Below are 15,074 nucleotides of genomic sequence, written 5' to 3' on the forward strand. Positions count from 1 at the left end.
GTTTCCTGATATCTCATGGATTGAATTAAAATGGCTGAAGATTGGCATCTGTGATGTGGGAAGCTTCTGGAGGAGATCGAGATGGATCACAAACTCAGTATGTTGGCTGAAAATCTTTGCAAATGCTTCAGTCTTATCTTTTGTTGTACCGGTGATGTACTGGATTCTCCCATCACCAAGGATAGGGATATTTGTGGAGCCTCCTCCTCCAATATGTTATTTAATGATCCACCATTATTCATGACTAGAATATGGCAGAACTGCAGAGTTTAGATCTGATCCGTTGGTTGTAGGATTGCTAAGCTCCAAATATCACTGAGTCATAGAGCCGCAGAGTCATACAGAATGGAAACAGATCCTTCAGTCCAACTCTTCTATGCCGACAAGATTTCCCAAACTAAACTAGTCCCACTTGCCTTTGTTTGGCACATATCTCTCTAAACCTTTGTTATCCAAATGTCTTTTAAATGTTGTGGAGGAGCCAGTGTTGGACTGGGGTGTACAAAGTTAAAAATAACACACCAGGTTATAGTCCAACAGGTTTATTTGGAAGCAATAGCTTTCAGAGTACTGCTCCTTCTACAGCACTCTGAAAGCTAGTGCTTCCAAATAAACCTGTTGGACTATAACCTGGTGTTGTGTGCTTTTTAACTTTTAAATGTTGTAACTATACTGCATCTACCATGTCCTCTGGCAATTTATTCCACACTTAAACTGCCCTATGCATGAAATAGTTGCCCCTCAGGTCCCTTTTAAATCTTTCTCCTCTCACCTTAAAGATATGTCCCCTAATTTTGAACTCCCCCACCTGAGGGAAAGGACTCTTACTCTTCACCTTTTCCTTGTCCCTCATGATTTTATAAACCTCTTTAACCTATGCAAACAAGTGGTCCTGTTTGGTAGCTTCACAAAATTCATACCCCATTTTCAGGTAAGCCTGGTGTTGCTCCTGGTATACCGTCCTGCATTCTCCATTGAACCAGGTTTGATACCCGAGCTTGATCTGTTACAGATGTATCTGCAGCAGACAGATTAGTTGAGGATTAGGTCCAGTTATGTTGTTCTGGGGAAAGTAAGTGACTTGTATTTTCCTCACAACATTTTCCATCTGTTCTGTGCTACACAGTTCCATGCCGTTATTAGTGTTGGTAGTGCTTATCCATATTTCTTGAAGATTCACAAAAAGTTTGTGTCATTTTTCAAGAAATTAGAGAACACATCACTGGATTCAGTGGGCTTGCCAGAAGGTGATTGACAAAATGTTGTCTAAGAGACAACAGATGGTAACTGGAGGAATGCGTGATGAGGCATACTGGAATTTGAACACAACAAAGGGAATTTTAAGATCAAAAGAATTGCTAGCCATTGTAAGTCAGCTTGTAGACGGTAATAGGTGAAAGGGATTTGGTGCACGTTAAGATACCGTTGAGTTCTGGGTGAGCTCAAGTTTACAGAGGGTTGTAGGTGGTGAGCAAGCCAGAAGGGCATGGAATGGTTGAGTGAAATAACAAAAGAAATGACGAGGGTTTCAGCTGTAAACGGGCCAAGGACAGGAACAAGTCATGTTATTGAGCTGGAATTAGATAAACTCTTGTGATGGTGAGGATGTGGAATAGGAAGCCAGCTCCGGTATGAATAGGAGGTGGGTTTTTTCCCCAACAGTCTGACCGGGACTCAGAAAGTAGCCAGGGAGACGGATAGTGTCGTTTGCTATGGCACAGCATGGATAATGGCTTCAGTCTTCTCAATACTGTATTTAAGTACTGTAAAGGGAAATTTCTCGGCATCTACTGCCGATGTGGCACAAGCAGCTACGCAACTTGGAAAAGGCTTCGAATTCGTTAGATAAAAAAAATGCTGAATGACAAAAGGAGGCAGATCATTATAAACTGTGAAATTTTCACCCAACCAATGTAACTGTGCAAAAGCAAAATACCGTGAATGCTGCAAGTGTAATGCTTTATTTTAATTTGAACTTTGGAAGCCTAAACCCAGCTATTTGAATACCTGAAAGTGGGAATAATCTGACTGAAGACCATTTTTACACACTGTTCAGGTGCTGGATCTACCCGCAGATAACAATGCATCAGGAATCGCCTTCCTTCACTTATGTAACGTACGCGTTTCTATAGTTACAAATAGGCGAGTTTGAGGAGGGGCTGGGATAGTGAATAAAAAAACACTTACGCGTTACAAGGGCGTTAAAGGATAATGAGAGGGTAGATGCAAGGAGTTGTTGAGAGATGAATTGTGCAAACACATAAAGCAAAAGCTGAGCAGATTGGATGACTGTGAATGTTGATATTGTCGTCCTGGTGATTTTACACACACACACACCGTCCACTCCCCTTCCCCCTCATACATGGCTCCAACAAACACTCTCTCCGGCCAGACTTGCTCCTGGGTTTTTCACATCTGAGTGATTCAGCGTCTATCCAGGTTTGGAAAATGTTTTAGAAACAATTCTGGAAAACTTCTGATCGGCTAAGACCACGCTTAAATGCTGCTTTGCAGCGTCCTATTATATTCCTGTAAAAAAATCAGTTTAGCACTCGCTTCCTCATCTGGAAAGATGGGCTGTTTGGCTTCATTGACGTAGGAATTTGGATGAGGTAGACTCATTTTTTAAAAAACCCAAGGCAAATAGAGGCTGCTGAATTTGACTGATCCTTTGATTGTAATTGCTTGTAAGGGTGAAGAACCATATAATAAATAGCTCTTTAAAAGTAATTTCAAGTATGTCAAGAGATTTTACAGAATTATCTTGATTATCCTTTTCAACTCTGCGTTTAATCGGTTATATTTTGGTTCAAGAAATATTGAAATGTTCCCAGGTTGTTCAAAGGGATAACCCTGACTCGGTAGCAACACTTTCCTCAGAACCTTTGGATTCTGGTTTCAAATTCCATTCTAACACAAGGCGACATCCCAATTACAGTACTTTACACCCCTCTTTTTTTATATAGATTATTTAACTACATTGAACCATTGTGTTTGTATTTTCCTGTTAGCGCTAGGTCTCCTGACTCTGAAACCACCGTATATAAAATGGTCACAATCTTAAAGCTTTAGTCACATTATCTTACTCACTCTGTGTGTGTGTGTGTGTGTGTCCTGTCCACTATCATTCCGATTGCAGAAACTGCATTCTGGCACCAGTACCCTTTGCTTTAAGGTGAGGTTTCTGCCCCTTTCCCAGGTGGAAGTCTCATTGTAAGGGAATGCCAGCCAGTGAATTTTGTCCCCTCTTCAATGCCACCCAGATCCCAAGTTGTCCCCAGTATTGAGGATCCTGATGGGAATCGCCAGGGGTGGGGGTTGCGGGGGGTGGGTGTGAGGGGGGAGGGGGGAGGCAAGTGGAGACGTGGAGGTGAGGGCTTTAGGTGGGTAAATGAATGGGGGCAGTATTCAAGCGGTTGGGAGCAAGTGATCTTCCCTTGCCTGACACCAGCCCTTACAGCTAAAGCTGCTGGGGATTCTGCCTGGTGTCCTGCCTCAGTCCTTTACAGAGAAATGTCCAGCAGAGGTGGGCGAGGTCCTTGTAGCATTTAACATTCTAATTAAGCCCCTCAATGGATCAGCCACATCTTAATGAATAGTGGAGCAGGGTCAAGCAGCTGATTGGCCTATTTTTGCTCCTATTTCATACGTTTGCAATAGGTCCAAGGATCCATCGGCCAAATGACACCACCCGTCCCTGTAAAGTGGCAGGGGAGCAAAAGGTCTAGATTTTTGGCATAGTAGTGAGGGAGAATTACATGATCAGAGATGGCACTTTTTATTTATTAGATCACAGCTGTCTCTATCTGTTGTGTCGGTGCTCCTCCATTTTGAACACCATGTAAAAGACACTCTGTACACAAGGCCACAGAATGTACTCTGTTTAGGGGACTTCAATATCCACCATCAAGAGTAGCTTGGGAGCACAGATTTTCTGATGGATATACTTGCCCCACTGGGCATGCAATGGGTGTTGAGAGAACCAGTGAGACAGACACACCAAGTTGATCTGCCCTCACCAATATGGCCATCACAAATGCACCTGCCCATTATTAGTGGAAGTACTCACTACATATTAATTGTAGAAGTGCAGCCTGTTTTCACACTAAGAATCCTGTCCATTGTATTGTCTGGCATGATCACTGTACTCATTGAGGTAGATTCAGAGCACATCTGGCAGATTAAAGCTAAGCATCCATGAGGAACTATGGGCCAACAACAGCAGAAGACCTGAAAACATTTGTTACTGGAGACTTGTGTTCCAGAACTAACATGATTACAAGAAAGAAGAGAAGCGGGAAGCCACTTGACCAACTAAACCCACTCTGCTATTCATTTCAATCATGGCTGTTCTGATTGTTGTTTTAGCTGCGCTGTCCTACCTGCCCCATAACTCCCTAGTTGAAAAAAAAATCTGTCTCTGTCAACCTTGAATGTACTCAATGACCCAGTCTCCACTGCTCCCTGGGAAAGTAAGTTCCTAAGACCAATGATCCTCTAAGAAAACAAACTCTTCCTGATTTTGTCTTAAATGAGAAATTTCTTATTTTTAATCTATGCCCCACAGAGTTCTAAGTGGTCTATTAATGGCTCTGTCATTAGGAATATCATGGTGTTATATTGGCACTCACTGCCTGTTTGTCTAAGACAGTCCCATCAGTTCATGGAAGGGCATGTTGACTTTGATTCACCAATTCCAAATCAATATTCAAAATCACAACTTTTTGGCACGTTCGTCTATAATGAAAAGATAAGGCCTTTTGCCACATTTAATGCATATTTTGAGCTCTTGGGGAATGCCTGATATTTTTCAGGGTGAACACAGGAATGTAATCGATGATGTAACCAGTGCTTAGTTGCAAAAGTAAAATATTGGTACTTCAGTCAAAATTTTATCCTAATATTTGTTTGAACAGCACGTTTGTCTTCTGCTGTTAAATAACTGTGGAGCAATGGGAGATCTGTACAAAGTGTCTGCTACACCAAGAGTCCAGGCTTTGGAGAAAGAACTGGCTGGAGATCTGGCAGAACTGAAGCAAGAAATTGAAGAAAATGAAATATTACAGGGGACATCTACACGACCTTTCAGGTAATGTTTAGTCTTGTGTTTGTCCACTTAAAACATTTTAGGACTTGCACTGTAAAAAAAACTTCCATGTTTGCACAAATAAAGCAAGTAGGCCTGTTGGAGTAATGCCCTGAAGCACTACACAGGCAGTGATAGGATGTGGAGCAGAGATCTTCTGATCTCTAGCTATTTACGCAAAACAGAGTTAATTACATGATGGGTTTCATGTGATATCTCAGGAAGCCTGAATGGAAAGGAACATCATTTATTGTCAAACCATAAAAATAAATTTACTACTTGTGACTTACACAGGCTCGTCCCAGCCTGGGACAGACAGTTCTGCTGACCTATCCCTGTGTCTGCTTCCCTTTTTTTATTCTAATAGAACGATGTCTAATAGGAATGTGCAGTGAATCAGCAGCATGGGTTAGAGGAGTTGATGTGTAGTCCTATAATCAACATAGGTTAGTTCACCTGATTTAATCATGCTAATAGCTGCTTTTAATTTATTTATCCTGGGATCAGAATACTTACATCATTAGAAAATGCTCAATGACCAAGTGTATTTATTTTCTGATCAACTTGGTCAGGGATGTCATGACACATCCCTGGTGGAGATGGAGAAAGACTCCTGACTCAGAAGTCGGGACACTATCACTGTGCCACATGAACTCTTTGGGTCTGCTTTTTTAGTTATGTGTGGAGGTGCTACCACATGAAACTGAACAGTTTTTATCTCCATCACCAAATCACCATGACCATTTTTGTTTTTAACTATTAACTGCCAGCAGTAACCGCTGGTGTGGCCAATCAAGCAAAGCCCATAAAGGACATTGCAAGCCATGGAAGGTGAGGGAGAGGTAGGGAGAGTGGGAAGGGGAGAAATCTAAATGGAGTTGGATGGGGAGATAAGCCACTCTAACCCCCACGATGCCAACCTCTCTCTAAAGGTGCTCCCTCTCCAAGGCCACAAATGTGGTCGTGGAAGAGGGGCAGGCTGTCAGCAGAAATGACTCCCTCCATGGCCTGCTTCCTGGGCCTGTTTATAACTAGTACGGCCAGGCCTAGGAGCAGACCCATGTGGAGTTCCTCTGACTTGCCATTGGGTCTGCTTTCTATTTTTTTTACATCCAGAAGTGCTACTGCATACAACTGAATGTGTTTTTTCTTGCCATCACCAACTCACCTTGACTTCTTTTTGTTTTTAACTATTAACCACCACATAAATCACCCGGGTGGCCAATTAGACGTTTATATGCAAAGCCCATTACTGCTTTTTTTTCTGATCTTGTTAACCTATTTTCTAATCATGTAGGTAAAAGCAAGGACTGCAGATGCTGGAAACCAGAGTCTAGATCAGAGTGGTGCTGGGAAAGCACAGCAGGTCAGGCAGCATCCGAGGAGCAGGAAAATCAACGTTTCGGGCAAAAGCCCTTCATCGGGAATAGAGGCAGGGTGCCTGCAGAGTGGAGAGATAAATGAGAGGGGGGTGGGGTGGGGGTGGTGAGAAAGTAGCATAGAGTACAATAGGTGAATGGGGGTGGGGATAGAGATGATAGGTCAGAGAGGAGGTTGGGGAAGGTAGCAAAGAGTACAGTGGGTGAATAGGGGTGGGGATGAAGGTGATAGGTCAGAGAGAAGGGTGGAGTGGACAGGTGGAAAAGAAGATAGGCAGGTAGGACAGGTCATGTGGGCAGTACTGAGCTGGAAGGCTGGAGCTGGGGTGAGGTGGGGGAAGGGGAAATGAAGAAACTGGTGAAGTCCACATTGATGCCCTGGGGTTGAAGTGTTCCGAGGTGGAAGGTGAGGCATTCTTCCTCCAGGCGTCAGGTGGTGAGGGAGCGGCGGTGGAGGAGGCTCAGGATTTGCATGTCCTTGGCAGAGTGGGGGGGGGGGGAGTTGAAATGTTGGGCCACAGGGCGGTGGGATTGATTGATGCGGGTGTCCTGGCGAAGTTCCCTAAAGCGCTTTGCTAGGAGGCGTCCAGTCTCCCCAGTGTAGAGGAGACTCCATCGGGAGCAATGGATACAATAAATGATATTGGTGGATGTGTAGGTGAAACTTTAATTGGATGTGGAGGCTCCTTTGGGGCCTTGGATTGAGGTGAGGGAGGAGGTGTGGGCGCTGGTTTTGCAATTCCTGCGGTGGCAGGGGAAGGTACCAGGACGGGAGGGTGGGTTGTTGGGGGGCGTGGACCTGACTAGGTAGTCACGGAGGGAACGGTCTTTGCAGAAAGCGAAAATGGGTGGGGAGGGAAATATATCCCTGGTGGTGGGGTCTGTTTGGCGATGGTGGAAATGTCAGTGGATGATGCGGTTTATACGAAGGTTGGTAGGGTGGAAGGTGAGCACCAGGGGGGTTCTGTCCTTGTTACAGATGGAAGGGTGGGGTTTGAGGGCGGAGGGGTGGGATGTTGATGAGATACGTTGGAGGGCATCTTTAGCCACGTGGGAAGGGAAATTGAGGTCTCTAAAGAAGGAGGCCATCTGGTGTGTACTGTGGTGTAACTGATCCTCTTGGGAGCAGATACGGCGGAGGCGGAGGAATTGGGAATATGGGATGGCATGTTTGCAGGAGGTAAGGTGGGAAGAGGTATAATCCAGGTAGGAGTGGGAGTCGGTGGGTTTGTAAAAAAATGTCAGTGTCAAGTTTGTCGTCATTAATGGAGATGGAGAGGTCCAGAAAGAAATGGCGGGCTTGGAGGCCCTCGACCATGACCCCACCCCATCGCCAAACCATCATCTCCCAGATCATACAGAACCTCATCGCCTCAGGAGATCTCCCACCCACAGCTTCAGACCTCATAATTGGAGAACCCTGCACCGCCCGATTCTACCTCCTTCCCAAGGTCCACAAGCCTGACCACCCTGGCTGACCCATTGTCTCAGCCTACTCCTGCCCCACCGAACTCATCTCCACCTACCTTGACACTGTCCTATCCCCCCTAGTCCAGGGGGGATACATTCAAGACACCACCCATGCCCTCCACCACCTCCAAGACTTCTGTTTCCATGGCCCCCAATGCCTCATCTTCACCATGGATATCCAATCCCTCTACACCTCCATCCACCATGACCAGGGCCTCCAAGCCCTCCGTTTCTTCCTCTCTTGACGTCCCCAACAGTACCCTTCCACTGACACTCTCATTCGTTTGGCTGAACTTGTCCTCACCCTTAACAATTTCTCCTTAGAATCCTCCCACTTCCTCCAGACCAAAGGGGTAACCATGGGCACCCGTATGGGACCCAGCTATGCCTGTCTCTTTGTTGGCTATGTAGAACAGTCCATCTTCCATAGTTACACCTGCACCACTCCCCACCTCTTCCTCTGCTACATTGATGACTGCATTGGCGCCACCTTGTGCTCACGCGAGGAGTTTGAGCAATTCATCAACTTCACCAACACATTCCACCCTGACCTTAAATTCACCTGGACCATCTCTGACACCTCCCTCCCCTTCCTGGACCTGTTTTCTTTTAAACTTTAATCTAATTTTTTAAATTTAAAAAAAACCTATTTTTCTAATTGACCAGTTCAGGGAGATGTTATTACACACCTTTGGAACAGGTGGGACTTCAACCTAGCTAGGCAGGCCATTGCTTGTTACCAAGGAAACTCATATCCAGTTGAGGTCCACAAGAAGTTCATTAATGAGTCCCTATGGATCTTGTCGGGATTATCACATCCAGCATCATTGTGAAGTCATTTAAAACTTCCATCCACTGGTAAATTTGAAGATACCATAAAGTTTTTTCCTAATTCTAAACAATTAATGACATAACTTTTGGCATCAAGGCAAGTGCAGGATGCACACTTGAACAAGTTAGTTCAAGTTATAGCCAGGCAGGAGGCAAACAATTTTATCAGAGTTCTGAAGAAGGGTCACTGGTCCTGAAACTTTAACTTTGATTTCTCTTCGCAGATGCTGCTAGGACTGCTGAGTTTTTCCAGTGATGGTTGTGTTTTTTTTAATCAAAGAGTTATAGTGAGAGGGTGGGTAAGAGGAGCTGAGGCCACAGAAAGATGAGCCATGATCTTACTGAATGGCGGTGCGGGCTTGAAGGGCCAGATGGCCTACTCCTGCTCCTGGTTCTTATGTTCTTAGCCTGGCTCGAGCCAGAAGTACAGATCCTGGTCATTCTAAGGTTGAACCCATATACTATTCTGCATGGAAAACAATTCTCTACAGTAATTAACAATCTTCTGGATTATAAATAGTTGGACCTTTCTGTAAATCTGAAGGAAGTAATGAAACAATGGGCTAAATGTTACAAGTTTTCTGTCTGTAATCCCCAGGGTTGTTTATCCCCATGTCTCTTGGTATACCACCCACCATTTGTTGTTCATTGAGCTGAACTCTGGGACTGACTGTGGCCCAACACCTGACTTATTTGGACTCTGACTGGGGACTGGCTAGACCCCTGACCACACTCTCTCTCACAGATGCCCAACTGACCATAAGTGAATCCCATGTTTTTTTGTACTGGACCTGCCGGACTGACTGTGACACACTTCCTGGGTTGTAGTGACCCTCTTGGTCCTGAATGGATGACTGACTATGCCTCATCGCCTGGAATATGCGCATGAGTGAATGCTTCTCTTGATTTACTGACTTGGGCCTCCTGATTGACAGCGGCCTCCCTGGACCACCCTAAGTACTACTCCCCTTCGACTTTGAGACATTGTCATTTGGTTGAGGTGCATGCAGTGCATTTACTATGTAGGCTGCTGTCAGATATTGTAGGTGTGAGATTGATGTAGGAAAGTATCATAGCCAACTGGCTAAATAGCAAGCAACACAGAAGTACAGGGAGCCTTTGATGTCTGGTTAAGGACTCAAAAAGGCAAAGTGAGGTAAGGGTGTTATCAGCACCCAGGCAGTAGCAAGGTGAGTTGGCACTAAGACAGTGACTAGGCAGGCCTGAGATATAGTCTGGTCCAATCTGTGAGCATGGTCCATGTGTCTGCATACGCACTAAGTATCTGTGCAGCAGCTTTTCGATGATAGTAGCTGGTGCACTCCAAAGTGCAGCTTTAAGTGCAGAACTGCATTGTAAGCAAATAGGAGATGTGTGATGATGATGATGCATTGAGGATAGTACATGTTGGATGCCAATGCCCAGGTGTGTGCAGTTGCTGCCTCTGGAGCATACCCTATGATTTTGGTATGGGTTGTCCAAAATCGAGGTCTTGAGGCGAATGTGGTGAGGTGGAATCTCCAGGGGCCTGCTCTGACTTTCACATCGGAAATTTCAGTGTTTAGATTTTATCTGGTTAGTGGCTGCATGTTAATGAGGTGAGATTAGGTCATGATGAGGTCAATTGTGATTGATGTTAATAGATCTCATTTCAACGTCAGGGAGTTGTTTGAAAATGCAACTATTTTATCTCAATGTCAAGAAGAACTTTACTCATCATCTCATCTGAATGTCCAAAATATTCCTCCAGGGGTCGTTGATCAGGGCCTGGGAAGATTCTACCCAATATTCCGAATTTCTGGAGTAGAGCAGAATTGATGTCGTTCATGCCTCACAATGTAACATCGTCTTACTCATACTTTGATGTGTTTCCCTTATTTTTCAGTTCCGTTTATATACCGAAGGACATTTCTTATTTCAGGAAGGAACGTGAACTGGTCCTGAAGAAAGGTTTGAAGGTAAACTATTTGGTATTTGGGATTTGGTAATATCGGAGGAATCAGCATCTAGGAGGCTTGTGGGGAGGATGTTGCTGAAACTGTCAGTGGCCCTTTTCAGAATATCTGTTTGCAACCCTGTGCACAATTTCTGCTAACAGTTTCCTCTCCTGGGCTCAGTCCTTCTGCATATTCAAATGCCCCGACTAATGCTGGCCCTGTCCATTCCTGTCTTCATGCTCCTCAAAAGCACTCCTGAATAAATTTTCTTAAGAGACATAAAACCACTAGCTGCGGGTAAGCAGTTTTTCAATGTGCACCCTAAACATGTGCCAGGTTCCTGGGCAAAGCCAATTTGGGGAGTACATGTGAAATTGGTCAACTGCTAGTGTTTTAAAAAGCCTACATTTCCATAAATAAAGGACAACGCACTCACAAGGAATATTCAAATGGGATCTCCCCTGGTTTCCCTTCTCGTGCCAACTCATGACAGAAAATCCTGTAGAATTTATCCCATATGCATTTTCAGCAACAATTTTTTAAAAAAATTGAATGTGTAAAATCATGAGGTGGAATATTAACACTAAATGTTGGAGTGAGTGTGTTAGGTGGTGACCGGCACAACTACAGAGAAAACCCATCAAATGGAATGCCAGTCAGCTTATTAAGAGCTGACAGATGGTCGTGGATAAGTTTATTTCCTTCAACACCTCGTCCAATTTCTTTTTGAAATCATTAATCTTCTCTGTTTTCTTAATCCTCATGGCACTGGAACTAAAATTCCCGTCCTAAATCTCCCAAGCACCCTCTTGTGTACCATCCTTGCTGAGGATGTTGTATACTTTGCTCACCATTTTTTCAAAGTGCCACCCTCAAACATCAACTCACATGTATCCTTCTGTCTCTGTTACCAATATTGCTTCTTCATGTTCCTTATTTTAAAATGCAACAACTCACAATTTTCTGAATTAAATTCCAGCTGCCACTTGCCAGTCCATTTTGCCATCAAATCTGTATCTTGTTGTATGCTGAATTTTACCACTCTTTCAAGTTTGGTACCATCAAATTTTGAAATTTAACTTTGTGTTCTAAGATCCAAGTCATTTATTTAAGTATATTAAGAAAAGCAGTGTTCCTAGCAGCGATCCTTCCGCAACACCACTGAGAAAAAGACATTTGCTTTTTTCAGCGGGTTCTTTTCAGAGAGCATTTCTGCCATCCAGGGTTTGAATGCCAGTCTCCCACATGACAGGCAGCAATGCTGACTGGTAAGCAGTCAATAAAGTAACTGACTCAGTAAAATCTAATGCTTGATTATCAATCCCTTTGTAAGGATGAGATAAGAAAACAGGAAAAGACTGAATCAGCTCCATGTTGTTATTCCAGTGGGAATAATAACATTTAAGAAATTGCAGTGTAGGTTCATAGAAATCCATGATTGCCCTGAAATAAAAGTTTCAAGAATTCAATCTCCAGTTCTCTTTCTAATTATTTTGGAAAAAGTAAGGAACTTGCAAATCATTAAAAAATGAGAGTGACACCTTTTACCCCTTGCTGATGCAGAGATTGTGAGCTGGGATGTTCTGGAAACTAAAAGGACTATAGATTCCCACAGAAGAAAATGCTGCAACTGTTCTGGCTACACAAACACGATTTAAAGCTCCTTCTAACTTGTTTGAGAAAAACATATTCAGTTGACATGGAGGCCTTTGCGACAGGCTAAGGGTTTGAAAATAAAACTTTAATGTTCCCATAGAGGCCACTAATTAAAGAGAAATTTGAACAAGTGATTTACTGAAGGATTGAAACTATAGGATTCCATGGTTTAAGACTGAGAAGTGTTACAATGTAAGGATCAAATAAACCTAACATGACTGAATAAGCATCTTCTTAGGTAACTAATTATTCTTTGGATTAACATTCAAAGCTTAAGCTTCCTTTTTCATCTATGAATCTGTTCCCTGAGGAATTCTCAACTTATCATGTTCTTGAAGGTTAGCCACTTTCCTGGGACTAACACCAAACTTTCCCAGAGTTGCCTTGTAAAGTTTAAGAGTTTTCAGCTTAAGTTGGGAGTTCATTTGCAGGCCCTGTTGCTACGATCCCAGCTAATGTGAATCATGTACAAGTCAGGTCTGAGAGTGAAACTACCTGGTTTTTTGACCCTAACTTTGTTTTAACTTATTTCAATCCATGGAGTTCAGTTTCTGAACAAGTGGCTGCTATTGTACTTTTACCACACAGAATGAAATGTTTGTTAAACAAGACAACCTTGAGCTGAGCAAAAATGTTGGAAAGAGTTAATTACATACATCAGGATAGAATTCGAACACTCATTCTCTCAGCAATATCCTCAAAAACACAAAAATCCTAGTGAATATTTACCACTACCTCCACACAAAGGTTGGCAAACCTGCAACTAATGAATTTCTGTGCATTCACTTGATGTTTCATCTTTAGCTGGTATCTCTCCTTGGGATACCTAAAACAGACTGCAAACTAATCTCATTCCCACTTAAAGTGCAGAGCAAACACACACTACCTAAATAAGAACTGAAAGATGCTATAAATCAGAAACGAAAACAGAAATAGCTGGAAAAGTTCAGCAGGTCTGGCAGCATCTGTGAAGAGAAATCAGAGTTAACATTTCAGGTCAAGTGACCCTTCCTCAGAATTGATGATATTTCTGAGCAAGAGTCACTCGACCCGTAATGTTCACTCTGATTTCTCTCCACAGATGCTGCCAGACCTGCTGAACTTTTCCAGCTATTTCTGTTTTTGTTACAACTTACCTAAACTCACTTTGCAGTAAAGTTGCAGGATGTCTCCACTCTTTGGTGCATACACACACACACAATATACACAACACAATACACACACACGTGCACAAACACACAATATATACAGACACACGCACAAACAATATACATAGACACACATGCACGAGCACACAATATATATATATGCGCACACACACAGTCTGACTTCCTTCTGGGAAATCAGCTTGCATCTTATTCAGAAATGAACTGTTGAAATGTTATTTTGCATTATAAAAGTGGCAAAAACATAACCCTCACAAGGGATGAGTCAAGTCAATTTTAGGCACCTGCTGGGAATGAACACTATAAGATTTGCCATTTCCTTGCAAATATGTCTTAGCCTTTTGAATTACAAGTAGCTTTTTCTGCATAATGTTTTCAGCTTCAAAATATCTGAAGAACAGAAGAAATAATGAACTACGACAGGTGGCTTAACATATTGGTGGTTCATCAGATTGTACTGAGGATGGTGAGATGTGGGCTTGTGCCAATAGTTTCTTGCACAGCAAGTCCTCAACCTCCACTGAGCTGTTGGTGGTTGAAACAGAAGGCAAGCACTTTTCCACAGGGCTTTGAAAAATGCAGAGCTTTATTAATATTTCAAAAAGTAGCACTTATCTACAAGGGATCTTGTAAAAAAAATGGATGTGCCAGGAACCTGGCATTAAGGAAAATTAGACATTATCCTTAATGATTAATTATAATTGTAATATAAATGCAGATAGTTCTTTAAGGTCTTTAAAGCAGCAAAGAGTTTCATTTTGATGCCTTTCAGAACATTGATAGGTCATTTAAAAAGAAACCTGTTTAATGGCAATTGCCTGTCCAGTTATAGCACCAGCATTTCACTAATCCCATCTCTGTCAAGATATAGACACCACACCAGTATCTGCAGTATGGATTACAAAAGAGAAAACTCCTAGGATATATTTAAAATGTTAATGTGAATTATTTATCATTGTACAAGATGTTACTACCTGCAAGTATTAATCAACATTGCAATTTAGGTGTCATCTAATGTAGGGAGGTGTTGACCTAGTGGTATTATCACTGGATTATTAATCCAGAGACCCCGGTCATGTTCTGGGACCTGGATTAAATCCTGGGTTAAATCCTGGGTTAAGTTTTGAATTCAACTTAAAAAGAAAATATGGAATTGAGAGTTGAATGTTGACCATGAAACTCTTGCTGATTGTTGTAAAACCCATCTGGTTCACTAATGTCCTTTAGAGAAGAAAACTGCAGTCCTTACCTGGTCTGACCTTACCAGGACTGAAGACCCACAACAATGTGGTTGACTCCCAGCTGCCCTCTGGGCAATAAATTCGGGCCTAGCCAGTGACACCCACATCCTGTGAATGAATTAATAAAAATTATCTATCCAGTTGCAGCACCAGTGCTGTAGAAGTTAGTTGTTCTAAGCTGTTTCCTGAAATGTATCAGAAGCGATCGTGTGTACACTTAAGCTGAGCCTGTTGTCTCACAAGAAATCATCCTGTATCTTAGATATTGTGTAACTAACTACTAAATAAAATGTAATATACTTATTGAC

The 15,074-nt window shown here is 42.8% G+C and overlaps 1 protein-coding gene across 1 annotated transcript in view; it reads left to right on the forward strand.

Moving 5' to 3' along the window:
- Positions 1–2,361: 2,361 nt before the first annotated feature.
- Positions 2,362–15,074, forward strand: part of LOC122548438 — a 113,566-nt gene continuing 100,853 nt past the window's right edge. Inside the window, exons 1-3 of the mRNA XM_043687102.1 lie at positions 2,362–2,439; positions 4,917–5,089; positions 10,652–10,724. Of these exons, the coding sequence (XP_043543037.1) occupies positions 4,953–5,089; positions 10,652–10,724 (210 nt within the window). The 5' untranslated portion in view covers positions 2,362–2,439; positions 4,917–4,952. The remainder of the gene's footprint in view (positions 2,440–4,916; positions 5,090–10,651; positions 10,725–15,074) is intronic.

Source organism: Chiloscyllium plagiosum, chromosome 3 (genome assembly GCF_004010195.1).
Source record: "Chiloscyllium plagiosum isolate BGI_BamShark_2017 chromosome 3, ASM401019v2, whole genome shotgun sequence".
NCBI lineage: Eukaryota > Metazoa > Chordata > Chondrichthyes > Orectolobiformes > Hemiscylliidae > Chiloscyllium > Chiloscyllium plagiosum.